This window comes from Thermobia domestica, chromosome 1, assembly GCF_964235325.1.
Source record: "Thermobia domestica chromosome 1, izTheDome1.hap1.1, whole genome shotgun sequence".
In the NCBI taxonomy this organism is placed as follows: Eukaryota; Metazoa; Arthropoda; class Insecta; order Zygentoma; family Lepismatidae; genus Thermobia; species Thermobia domestica.
This window is the reverse complement of record NC_137454.1, coordinates 204,246,678-204,260,181: the sequence shown is the minus strand read 5'-3', so window position 1 is coordinate 204,260,181 and position 13,504 is coordinate 204,246,678. Positions and strand designations below refer to the sequence as shown.

General features: G+C 35.9%; 1 protein-coding gene and 1 long non-coding RNA gene across 3 annotated transcripts in view; one reads left to right on the top strand and one right to left on the bottom strand.

Moving 5' to 3' along the window:
• Window positions 1–459: 459 nt before the first annotated feature.
• On the bottom strand, window positions 460–13,241 carry LOC145693104 (uncharacterized). The gene is made up of 2 exons (XR_014132711.1): window positions 13,060–13,241; window positions 460–1,781 (listed from the first exon to the last, which is right to left on the bottom strand). It is a non-coding gene; the product is annotated as an uncharacterized LOC145693104 (long non-coding RNA).
• Window positions 10,602–13,504, top strand: part of LOC145693092 (DDB1- and CUL4-associated factor 6-like) — an 89,103-nt gene continuing 86,200 nt past the window's right edge. The window contains exon 1 of one of the 2 annotated variants that reach the window (XM_081768793.1): window positions 10,602–11,066. In XM_081768793.1, the coding sequence (XP_081624919.1) occupies window positions 10,979–11,066 (88 nt within the window). In that variant the 5' untranslated portion in view covers window positions 10,602–10,978. The remainder of the gene's footprint in view (window positions 11,067–13,504) is intronic. The other variant, XM_081768784.1, reaches the window with a different exon arrangement.

The window sequence follows — 13,504 nt, the reverse complement described above, 5'->3', positions numbered from 1 at the left end:
ATATGTTACTGCTACACATGTTACTGCAATGAGGTACTTTAAACAAAGAAGTAAGATTTCTTTTCACTTTCATTTATTCTTTTCAATGGAAACAACAATGTAAAAATGTTCAATTTTTATTTCACTTTGAAAATACATTTCAACACTCTTGTTCTGAAAATTTGACACATAAGGAATAGAGATCACATAAAAATATCATATCAAAAATATTGTTAAGTATCATATAAAGATTTATTTTTTTCTTCAATCATGTGATATTTACTGTTATCCATATTATTCATAATGTTAAATCTTCTTTTGTACGCGGTTACCTGAAAACAATAAATAAGATCAACAATATAAAAATGAAGCAGTCTAATTCAGTCTTATGAATCAATTAAAATTAAGTTACAATATTATGAAAGTTTAGTAGGGATAACGGAATAGTGGCTTATAAATTCTTCACAAGCGGTTACTATTTTAGTAAGAATGCTGGGAAAAGAGTTAGAATGCGTTGAATACAAACTTGAAAATAAAATTGGGAAAATGAGAACAAATATTGAATTCTGGAATAATTGGCTGGGCAAGAGAAACTATATTTTGTTGACATTAAGATGTTAATTATTCCGATACTATTTTAAGTAAGTTGTGAAAATCTAGCCTTTTATCACAGTGGCGTCTCCAAACATGATGAGATTATTTAATTTTATTTAACAGTTGAAAATTAGTAAAGTGGTCAAAGTGGCTACACCAGCTAGAATTTGTTCATTCTGATATTTTGTCAATTTTAAATAAATAAACTGTGCTACGAGGGTCACTACGAAAGTTTTGAGATGTGAAATAACTTACATACTTAAAATCAATTTAACATTTTCTTACTTACATTTTCTCAAAGAATTCACCATTACCCTGTACTCACTTTAAAGTGGCGATCCCATTCACTACTTTCAAAGTGGTAATCCAATCCAGGATCTGCCTGGTATGTTTTCTTTTTCTTTTATGGTGTAAAAAGAGAAGTTTTGAAAGTGGCGACTACATCCAAAACATTTAAAAAAAAAAAAAAAACAAATGTCTTCAAAGTCGAATTGCTTTCTTCGAAATAACAAAATTCATCTTCTTTTCCACGTATGACAGTCAAGCGTTTGTTAACGCTAAATCTATGAAGTGAAAGAAAATCTTTACTGGCCATTTCTTTCTTCTGCTATTTATTCTGTACAAAGCAACAAGTCTATTGTTTAGGTCCACTCTAACCATATTGATATTGTATTTGTTCACAACATATGGACGTTGTACTCGAATGTACTCCTTCTTTTTCTTGCAATTGCGATGGGTATACGCAAGTGTTTCGGACTCATAGCATGTTGAAGCCAATTTAACGGATCCGTTATGCATCAATTTTAAAACTGCAATAACTTAACCTTCCCTCACTAGTTCATCGAAGGAATCTCGCCCTGTTTTTTCATATTTCCATCAGTTTGCAGCTGTGAAAGAATAGACAGATTTGAACTCATGCATGTTACAGTATCTAATATACCGTTGTCACACAAGTAAAACGTAAGATTATTCCTCATGAAATATCTATCAAAACATATTTTAGTAACTTTGCTAAGCGATTTAGCAAGTTCTTTTACAACAGTTCCTCATATGCCCAAACCTTTGTCAATAGTTCCATTTGGCCATGTAGTTGCTCCTTGGTATGTCTCGACTCTTATCAATCGGGATATATTTTTCATCGCTGTTTCCACCTTCAATATCGCTCTAATCAAGAAACTGGAATATCTGCTGAGGATCTCGCACCACATCTAGAAAAATATGGAAAATAAATTTAGTATTCTACTCTGACTAGAAGGAAAACCAGGAAGAGAAAGTTCAAGGATAGAATATCTAGATGCAGTTACGAAAAATAGACCTTATCAAATTATAAAACAGCTCTTCCAAGGGAGAGAAAAGTTGTAAAATTTCCATGTTGCTCACCAACCTATGGGACTAGAACATGAAGAAAACTCTGAGTGAAGCATAAAACGGCATTGCAATTAGCATTTATGAGGGTAGACCTAAAAATGGTTAGAAATCTGACTTCAGGTACCTAGAATCTATTAAAAATGGAGATATGTAGAAAAAATATTTCTCTAAATATATTTTTAAAAACCCACCCATTTTGTGCAAATGTTCAGCAGGCTTTACACGTTTTTTGTAGCCACATAGCTATGCCTCATTCTTTCGTCACCTCACTAAATATTATTAATTTGAAAGTCTAGACAAACAACGAAAAGTACGCTACAAAACGTTTTGAGACGAAAAAAGAATAAAAACCGAAACCTATCTCTTCTAGAAGTTGCGGGAATCGCTGTGTTTTCAATTGAAGCCACCTTCCTTTGCCACGTGAAAACATGCAAACAAAACAAGATCGCTTCTCGTTTACGTATATTGAAGACTGATGTTCAACCTGCCAAACTCCACGCGGTAGAGGGTGAAATTCTGATTTGAAGCTTAATATCTCGCATAGAAAAATATCCAGCATGCTCGACAAAAGGAGCGACGAGGTTAAGTTCAAAATCTCATATCCTATCCTCACTCAAAAGTGAGGAATAATGACACCATATTGAGTTCGCCCTTACTACCCCAATAGCACCATACATAAAATGCTTGTAATAAGGAGGAGCGGGGATCATAATTTATGAGAGACATGATTATCAATCTTAGGCTTCCCAAATATTTTATGGTATTAAATTGAATTGAATAAATATCCAAAGGAAGAGTGGGGTACCATAATTTATCCAATAAAATGAGTGGTGACACGTATAAATAATCGAAAACGACCGACCGATTTTATTGTCCAATCCATAGCTTTCGAAGTTGCTAAGATGAATAGTAACCCTCTCTATGGTGTTTAAGTCCAGTTTCAACTCCTATCGCAGGGGATAGGTTGCGAATTTTTACGGGCATTATGGACTTCTATTTTTATATTTCCATTGTAATACATATCCTAAGAATTAAAAGGATTTAATTTCCATAAAGCTATCCTTTTCGTTCCAAATAGGGGTCTTTCAGCTAGTTAGGTATATTTAAATAAAACCCACACACTATTCAGAAAAATAAATAGTAAGAAACAAAACGAACGGAAAAACACTGACACGCGATTAGTGCCATAGGCTACTAAGGCCAGGCCTCCCTTGCTCCTGAATGCGAATACGAATGCGAATTTCCCAGCACGTGTCAATAAATTGGAGTGCCTCGACTTGTTCCGACCTGCAAATTGCGAAAACTGGGATTGTCCGTCCGAATTCGTACGAATGGACAGTCGTCTGTAGAGAAATTGAGCGCTACGTGAGAGAAGAAAGTTTATTTTGGTGGAAGCCTACGACGTTGCGAGGTGTGCAGAAAAACAGGGGCGTCATTTAGGGGGGAAATTGTCCCCCAAGTGTTTGAGGTACACATATACTTTAATCGATTGTGTGCTAATATACTAGTACAAAACGTAAATGTCTTATGTCGGTGGTGCTCTTGCCCCCCTCAAGCGAAGGCTGAAATAACGCCCCTGAGATAAAATAAATAAATAAATAAAAATAAAGATGGAAATAGATATTAATGCGGTAATATACAATATATACATTGTGGAACCAAGATCATCCAGATTACCACAAACGACACGTCATGAACAAATTATGAATAATTAATTAATACATGAACCGCAACATTTTATTCATTTCTTCCTCAAATAATAATTTTACGAATACATGTAATTATTGACAAATATGTTTGAAATAGCTAAAGCGGTTTGTTTTTTTACTCATGGGGAAAATTTTCTTAGAAAGTAGGTTAATTCTGTAATCTCTATAATATTTTCCATAAGTAGAAGCTTTGCTTTGTATATACTGAAACACAAACAAACTATTTGCTGAGCAAAACAATATATTCACATAAAAAACTACATGCGTGTTACAGTTTCGCCAACTAACATTTTGGCTTCATTAGACACTATGAGATACATGAGACACGTGCAGTCTTATATACACACAAGAGCTGAGACATCTTGCTTCTGATTGGCTCCTGGCAGCAGCCAATCCCCTTCAAGTATTCTAATTTGTATTGCCCTATACGGAGGCTTCCTATCTTTTGTAAATTACACATACATAGAAAGGACGATCTTAGCACAAATAATCTAAACTAACAATTACTTGACATAAATAACTAAATAATTATATAAAAAATATAAATAAACAAAATAAAAAATATACACATAAATAAATAAATATATAAATAAACAGATAAACATACAATACGCTTAAAAAGACAACACACACATACAGTATATACACATACACTATACAACCAACTATATATCTATATATAAATATACCATTACATATATACATATACACACACACGTATATAGAGATAACTAATATGGACTAATAAATACATAAACACTTGTGAGACAATCAATATATATACAACAACCGTAATAGATATGTGTATTCAGAATCTTATACTTTAAGCTTTTTTAACAACTTATTCCACTGTTGGTCGATGATCAGTCCTGAGTTCCAGTTCATAGCTTTATTACCCTCCATTTCTATAAACCGTGCCTCCTTCCATTTCCTAACTATGCTTCTTTCTTCCTCGCTTAGAATTTTTACTTCATCCCAATTAACTGAATGTCCCGTGTCCCTTACGTGTTTGTAGACCGCATTTTTGTTCCTTTCTAGCCTAACGTCATCCTTATGTTGTCTTATACGCTCTCTTAGTCTCTTTCCAGTTTCCCCAATATAACACACATCACACTCGCCGCACTGAATTTTATAAATAACTCCTTTTTTCTCCATCATTACCCCTTGTTCTTCTTCTGTCTTCTTCCTTCTTTTTTCCCTTATTACATCCAGAAGCCTCTTGCTGCCTTTTCTGTAAGTTGAGATGCCCCCCATCTTCTTAAGCATTCTTTTAATGATTTCTGTTTCTTCTCCCAAACTTTCTATCCCCCACCACATTTTTCTTCTTCTATTCCTTCTTCACTTTGCTCTCCTTCTCGGCTTCTTTCTTCTTTCTCTTCGTTTTTCTTCTCCCACCTCCTTCTGTATTTTAGCCTCTTTCTATCGTATCCATTATTCTCCAGCTGCTTATGGAATGACTGTATAGTCTGTTCCGCCTTGTCTCTTTCACTGGTTATTTGCTTAATTCTATTCTCCATGTTAAGGATAAAATTCCTCTTGGTCGAGTAATCTACATCACTTCTGGCGTGGCAATATTTTCCCGACGCGCAACTTTTTTGATACCATTCTGTGTATATCACTCCTTGTTTCCTCCTTATTCTCATATCCAGGAAAACTATAGCCTCTTCCTTTTCTACCTCTAGCTCCAGTTGTATGTCTTTCTCTAGATCCTCAATTTCTTTTACAAACTTATCCAATTGCCTTACAGTTCCTTTCCAAATCCCCAAGCAATCGTCCACATATCTAGCAAAAAACACTAATCTGTCACTTCCCTTCATCCTTACTTTCTTCTCCCAGTCGTTCATAGTAATTTCTGCTAGCACTGGACTCAACCTGGAACCTATGCTTAGTCCTTCCTTGATTTTCACTAACTTATCTCCTATAATACAATAACTGTTATTCCATATAGTTTTCAGGGCCTCCTTCAGTCGTTCTCCACTCCAACCATTGATCTTCCTGTCCTTCATCAATTCAGTGATGACTTTAACAATGCTGTTTCTTCTTAGACTTGGAAACATAGCCTTCACATCAACACTGAACATGATTGTTTTAGCTTTGCTCTGTCCTACTTTCTCCAACCTTCTTCTTAACTCAACCGAGTTTTTCACACTGCTACTTTCTTGTTGCCTCCTTAACATTTCCACAACCTTCTTTAACTCCTCCTCCAATGGTTCAAATATATTTCCTCGGCAATCTAATACTGGTCTCAGCTTTACCTCCTCCTTATGAACTTTTGGAAAACCTTTCATTACCGGTATCCTACCTTCTTTATTAAGACCTATTTCAAAACCTGCTTTTGTTAGTGATACTAAAACTTTTTCTTTAATTTCTTCACACACAGATCTTTCACCTATCACCTCGTAAGTATCATCACAGATCTCATTCAATTTTTCTTTGTACCATTGTTTTTCCATCACCACAATGGCACCACCTTTGTCCGCTTGTTGCACACATATGTCTTTTCGCTTCTTTATATCGTTCAACACATTGTACTCGTGTTTTGAAAGGTTCCCCTTTGGCTTCTTTATGCTCCTTTCCACAATCACCTTAGCCTTTCTCCTTATCTTGTCCCTTATCTCCTTGTCCTGAACTTGAACTATGGCTTGCTTTACCGAGTATATAACCTCTTCTGCGTCCATTCTTTGTTCTTTCACTTTAAACTTATAGCCTAAACTTAGCACTTTCTTCTCATCATCCGACAACGTCACATCACCTATTACTACCACCTTTTTGTCAATGTCCGCTTCCTGGTCTGACTTCCACCCTAACCGCCTTCCCTTTTCCATTAATCTCTGCTTCACTTTCATATTAAATTCCTCTTCCCACACTTCCAGTCTCTTCATAACTATATCCCTAGTAAATATCAACAAACTATCACTAATGTCACTTTTCAACTTCACTGTCTTTTCTTCATTCAAAGCTAAAAAACGTTCTCTAATCCTAATCTCATTCCAAATCAGTTCTTTTTCTATCTTCTTAATGAGTCTTTTGTACCTGCTTGATTCACACCTCACTCCCTTTTTGTCAATCCTTAAGCCTTTCGGTGTAACCTATTCCACTAAACACTGCCTCAGGAACCACACCTGCTGCCTCTTCGATATCTCAGCTCTCCTCTTGTCCTTCCATTTGTCTATTCTCCTTTTCAGCATCGGAGTCACACCAACTGTAATATTTTCCATAAGTAGAAGCTTTGCTTTGTATATACTGAAACAGAAACAAACTATTTGCTGAGCAAAACAATATATTCACATAAAAAACTACATGCGTGTTACAGTTTCGCCAACTAACATTTTGGCTTCATCAGACACTATGAGATATATGAGACACGTGCAGTCTTATATACACACAAGAGCTGAGACATCTTGCTTCTGATTGGCTCCTGGCAGCAGCCAATCCCCTTCAAGTATTCTAATTTGTATTGCCCTATACGGAGGCTTCCTATCTTTTGTAAATTACACATACATAGAAAGGACGATCTTAGCACAAATAATCTAAACTAACAATTACTTGACATAAATAACTAAATAATTATATAAAAAATATAAATAAATAAATAAAAAATATACACATAAATAAATAAATATATAAATAAACAGATAAACATACAATACGCTTAAAAAGACAACACACACATACAGTATATACACATACACTATACAACCAACTATATATCTATATATAAATATACCATTACATATATACATATACACACACACGTATATAGAGATAACTAATATGGACTAATAAATACATAAACACGTGTGAGACAATCAATATATATACTACAACCGTAATAGATATGTGTATTCAGAATCTTATACTTTATGCGTATTGTATTACAGGTTTTGAAAGAGGTCTTAATAAAGAAGGTAGGATACCGGTAATGAAAGGTTTTCCAAAAGTTCATAAGGAGGAGGTAAAGCTGAGACCAGTATTAGATTGCCGAGGAAATATATTTGAACCATTGGAGGAGGAGTTAAAGAAGGTTGTGGAAATGTTAAGGAGGCAACAAGAAAGTAGCAGTGTGAAAAACTCGGTTGAGTTAAGAAGAAGGTTGGAGAAAGTAGGACAGAGCAAAGCTAAAACAATCATGTTCAGTGTTGATGTGAAGGCTATGTTTCCAAGTCTAAGAAGAAACAGCATTGTTAAAGTCATCACTGAATTGATGAAGGACAGGAAGATCAATGGTTGGAGTGGAGAACGACTGAAGGAGGCCCTGAAAACTATATGGAATAACAGTTATTGTATTATAGGAGATAAGTTAGTGAAAATCAAGGAAGGACTAAGCATAGGTTCCAGGTTGAGTCCAGTGCTAGCAGAAATTACTATGAACGACTGGGAGAAGAAAGTAAGGATGAAGGGAAGTGACAGATTAGTGTTTTTTGCTAGATATGTGGACGATTGCTTGGGGATTTGGAAAGGAACTGTAAGGCAATTGGATAAGTTTGTAAAAGAAATTGAGGATCTAGAGAAAGGCATACAACTGGAGCTAGAGGTAGAAAAGGAAGAGGCTATAGTTTTCCTGGATATGAGAATAAGGAGGAAACAAGGAGTGATATACACAGAATGGTATCAAAAAAGTTGCGCGTCGGGAAAATATTGCCACGCCAGAAGTGATGTAGATTACTCGACCAAGAGGAATTTCATCCTTAACATGGAGAATAGAATTAAGCAAATAACCAGTGAAAGAGACAAGGCGGAACAGACTATACAGTCATTCCATAAGCAGCTGGAGAATAATGGATACGATAGAAAGAGGCTAAAATACAGAAGGAGGTGGGAGAAGAAAAACGAAGAGAAAGAAGAAAGAAGCCGAGAAGGAGAGCAAAGTGAAGAAGGAATAGAAGAAGAAAAATGTGGTGGGGGATAGAAAGTTTGGGAGAAGAAACAGAAATCATTAAAAGAATGCTTAAGAAGATGGGGGGCATCTCAACTTACAGAAAAGGCAGCAAGAGGCTTCTGGATGTAATAAGGGAAAAAAGAAGGAAGAAGACAGAAGAAGAACAAGGGGTAATGATGGAGAAAAAAGGAGTTATTTATAAAATTCAGTGCGGCGAGTGTGATGTGTGTTATATTGGGGAAACTGGAAAGAGACTAAGAGAGCGTATAAGACAACATAAGGATGACGTTAGGCTAGAAAGAAACAAAAATGCGGTCTACAAACACGTAAGGGACACGGGACATTCAGTTAATTGGGATGAAGTAAAAATTCTAAGCGAGGAAGAAAGAAGCATAGTTAGGAAATGGAAGGAGGCACGGTTTATAGAAATGGAGGGTAATAAAGCTATGAACTGGAACTCAGGACTGATCATCGACCAACAGTGGAATAAGTTGTTAAAAAAGCTTAAAGTATAAGATTCTGAATACACATATCTATTACGGTTGTTGTATATATATTGATTGTCTCACACGTGTTTATGTATTTATTAGTCCATATTAGTTATCTCTATATACGTGTGTGTGTATATGTATATATGTAATGGTATATTTATATATAGATATATAGTTGGTTGTATAGTGTATGTGTATATACTGTATGTGTGTGTTGTCTTTTTAAGCGTATTGTATGTTTATCTGTTTATTTATATATTTATTTATTTATGTGTATATTTTTTTATTTATTTATTTATATTTTTTATATAATTATTTAGTTATTTATGTCAAGTAATTGTTAGTTTAGATTATTTGTGCTAAGATCGTCCTTTCTATGTATGTGTAATTTACAAAAGATAGGAAGCCTCCGTATAGGGCAATACAAATTAGAATACTTGAAGGGGATTGGCTGCTGCCAGGAGCCAATCAGAAGCAAGATGTCTCAGCTCTTGTGTGTATATAAGACTGCACGTGTCTCATGTATCTCATAGTGTCTGATGAAGCCAAAATGTTAGTTGGCGAAACTGTAACACGCATGTAGTTTTTTTTATGTGAATATATTGTTTTGCTCAGCAAATAGTTTGTTTGTGTTTCTGTAATCTCTAATTTTATTTAGTTAATTTATTTTAAAGCGAAAATAGTAACAGTTAACAAGGAAAAAGAATAATAACGGAAGCGACATTCACTTTATTTTGCACACAAAAGAAATTAATAGATATTATTGTTATTTAGGCTCTCAAGACTTTAAAGTACGAATTTTCAAGCAAAAATATTTCACATTGAAGCTTTGAAAGAGACATTCCAACTTGATACGCATTCGCAAAACTTCGGATGTAGTAGTGGCACATGAATTCGCAGTTCGCATTCGCAATCCCATTCGGAAAGAATGGAGCCGCGCCCTAAGGAGATCGACTAACATAATGCTTCCTGCAGTAGTAAGGCATTTAGTATGACGCTAATCATTCTTCAAAACGTTTCTGCATAAGGCCCATTATATTTGTTACCATGTTTGCAAGCAATGAGTAGAACACAAAAATAAAATTAGGTTTTCTACAGGAACCTGAAGTGTTATTACTATAGAGAGAAACAGGGGCGGATCCAGGGGGACGAACGGCCCCCCAGAAGAGGAAACTTTCTCGTCCATCACATATAAATAAAACCCATCGCAAAGTTTGGAGCCCTAAAAGTAGCATTATGACAACTCATCGTTCCCCCCCAGAATTCGGTCCTGAATCCGCCCCTGGAGAGAATATATATATATATATATATATATATATATATATATATATATATATATATATATATATATATATATATATAAAAGTCAAGTTCATTGATTTATTTGTATCATGTCTGGAATCCCTGGAAACTATATTACACTATTAGCGGTGTATCAGAAGTGACAAATTCTGGAAATACTCCACTCCCGGAAACTGCATTATTTCCTTAGTTCCCGTATTTTAAAAAAGCTTCTCCGGAAGGAAAGGTGTGAATTGAAAATGTTTAGGAGGGAAAAGGAAATTTGGCACGATTTTTTTTATTATTGAAATATAAGTGAAAAAAGTGTACTGAATTTTGTTCGTTACAGGTTGATATGCCGTCGTAAATAAATTTAGTTGCGAAGGACGGTGTATAGAACAGAGTTACATAAAGATTGAAGTGTGCCCTGCCAAGACCAACCAAAACAAGGATATTACTTGTAGTTTGGGATGTGTAAAAGTGCGATGTTTTGTGACAAAAATAGCAATTTGGATTGGTATATGTTCTCTTTGTGATATTTGGACGAATGATTTGCTATTTCTATTATGGATAAAGTGATGTGATCGTGAAATGATCAGTATTCTAATGAAAATGTATGATGCAGCAGAAACTATACACATCCCTGTAGTATTTTGATAGTATGAATCATTGACACGATGAAACGAAAGTACAGCTTGTTTAGGGATATTTATCATCAACCCTATAGCGGTACAACGCGTGTGAAGTTATACAACAGGAGTAAAAGTACGTAATATTATGAAATTAAGTATTTATATTTGTGCTGTATTGTCGGTAGGTTTTATTTTGAAAACTCGATTTGTTTGACTCGTCATGGTATAGTTTGGTGTGTGGATGTTCATTCTCGGTAAGCTGTAATTCAAAAATTTCCCCCTGTTTTTTTTTTTTTTTTTTTCATTTTCGTTCGTGCCTTGATTTGTTAAACAAAAATACCATTGAAGCAAAAATACTGTATACATATTCAATAATGTACGGTCTAAGTTTTAAAGACTGAGAGAGTAAGCTCCAAAATTACAAAACTCACGGGGAAATTTGCAGAATTAAACGAAATTCAAGTATCAGACAAACGAGAGTACGGTCTAAGTTTTAAAGACTGAGAGAGTAAGCTCCAAAATTACAAAACTCACGGGGAAATTTGCAGAATTAAACGAAATTCAAGTATCAGACAAACGAGAAAAGGTACAAAAGTAATGGCAGGGTTCTAGAACACTGGCCCGGATCCCCATTAAATCTTAAAGCAAGTAGCTTAATCAACCTGGCTACTGACCGGCCTTCACTCGCTATCACTCTCCCTATTCGAATTTAGGGCAATTGTTAAGAGGAGCTACTTCTCATCTCCCGTACACGAGGATACTTCTCACTGTTGCACTACCTAGAGAAATAATCTATATCATGTACAAGTGGTAATAGAACGCACAACAAACCCAGATCATGTTGTATTCACACTCCAATATGGAGTGAGAATACAGCGTTATGTGCGTTTGTTATGTGTTCTCTTACCCCTTCTGAGAAGGTTCTAGAATACAGGTTCCCCTCATATAGGTTATTAGTTAGGTTGATTGCTTTCTGCACCAAAGTTTAATATTTAATTCACATAGTATTGCCGAGCGACTGAAGGCGGGTTAGAGCCCCGCAGGGCACGTTGTTTTCTGCCTTTATTACAGCTAAATTGAAAGGGGACCTGTGTTCTAGAACCTTGCCACCACTTGTACATCAAATAAAATCAATTTTGTAGGTAGTGGGACAGTAAGAAGTATCCACGTGCACGGAACATGCGATATGCTTTCAATAGCTCCCTTACCCCACATACTCATACATTAAGTACAAGGGCAAATTTCAGAAATGCAACGAAAAAAAAAAGTGCGAGGAAGCATTCATTTTCACATACCCCAAATGGTTGGAGGATACAATCGAGCGACTTCCAACAGGAAGATGTGAAACCGTGTTTTGAGGGGATACCTTTTCTTGAAAAGAAAGGAGGCCAGATGTCCGATAAAATGGTGTCTTTTGTTCCCATATCTCGAAATGTTGTCTTTTGCGTCTCGCCATAACCGCTCGATATTTTGTGTATGAGCGCCAGTAACAGGATCTACGAAATTCAGCCTATGATTCACACTGAAGTGCTGAAATCCCAACTCAGTCAACGTATATGACTTCCAGCAGTCGCTATGAATGCTTGTACCAGGTTTCACCCATTGTTGAAGAACGCCCAACAGCTCTTCAGCACTTCTGTTCTTCACGACACACATGAATACCTTGTCAGAACCAAGCTCGTAACTTCCAAAAACCCATGTGCCATCGATCACACTACCGCAGTGATTTTTGCGTTTCCCGAACTTCAACTATCTGAACCGGATTCATCTATCTGAACTATTATCCCTGGACCCCCAAGTTTAGTAGAGGAATCCGTAGCAAAGCAGACGCAAACCTCACGACAAAAGCTAAACCAATGGACATTTGTTGGTGTGGAAATATTCAGATTCATAGTAGCATTACTGATGTTTGGACGACTATCCGAACACCAGTAACTCATAAGGCGCATCACCGTTAAAAAATCGAGTTTAGCCCTAGAGAAAAACGTCCCCTTGAAAAGCGAGGAGGAAAACGAGCACTGCATTTTCCTCCTCGAATTTCCAACGAAACGTGTTTTTTGACAGCGAAACACATTCGTTTCCCTACAAAAAAACCGCTTCCGTACAACATTTGAAACACAACTTACCCAACGGAAGCACGCCATGTTCCTGTAAGAACCTTTTACTATCCTCTTTCCTTGATTTCATTCTCAACTCAACAATTCCATTCTCGGAAAGGCTGCACTATGTGCACGTGGGCATATTCATAACAACGGCACCCACCATATTCGTTTATCTATCTTCTTCTTTTCGTTCTTTCCCGACTACCCACTCGCCACCTACATCAATCTGCGCAGATGCAGTTGCATTCACTCACTGACGTGGCATGAAACATTTGAAAAGCGCTACTCGTCAAAGTAAAGAAACAAACTTCAAAACACAACGAGAGCGGAATACACGCACGTCTTCTTTTATTTCGAATCACCCATTAACTAATTAGAGCTCAGTCTATTACCTACTTTTGAACATGCTAGATAGCAGGGTTGGCAAAAACCATGGCTTTTATTGAAAAAAAGTTTTTTTTTTTTTTGG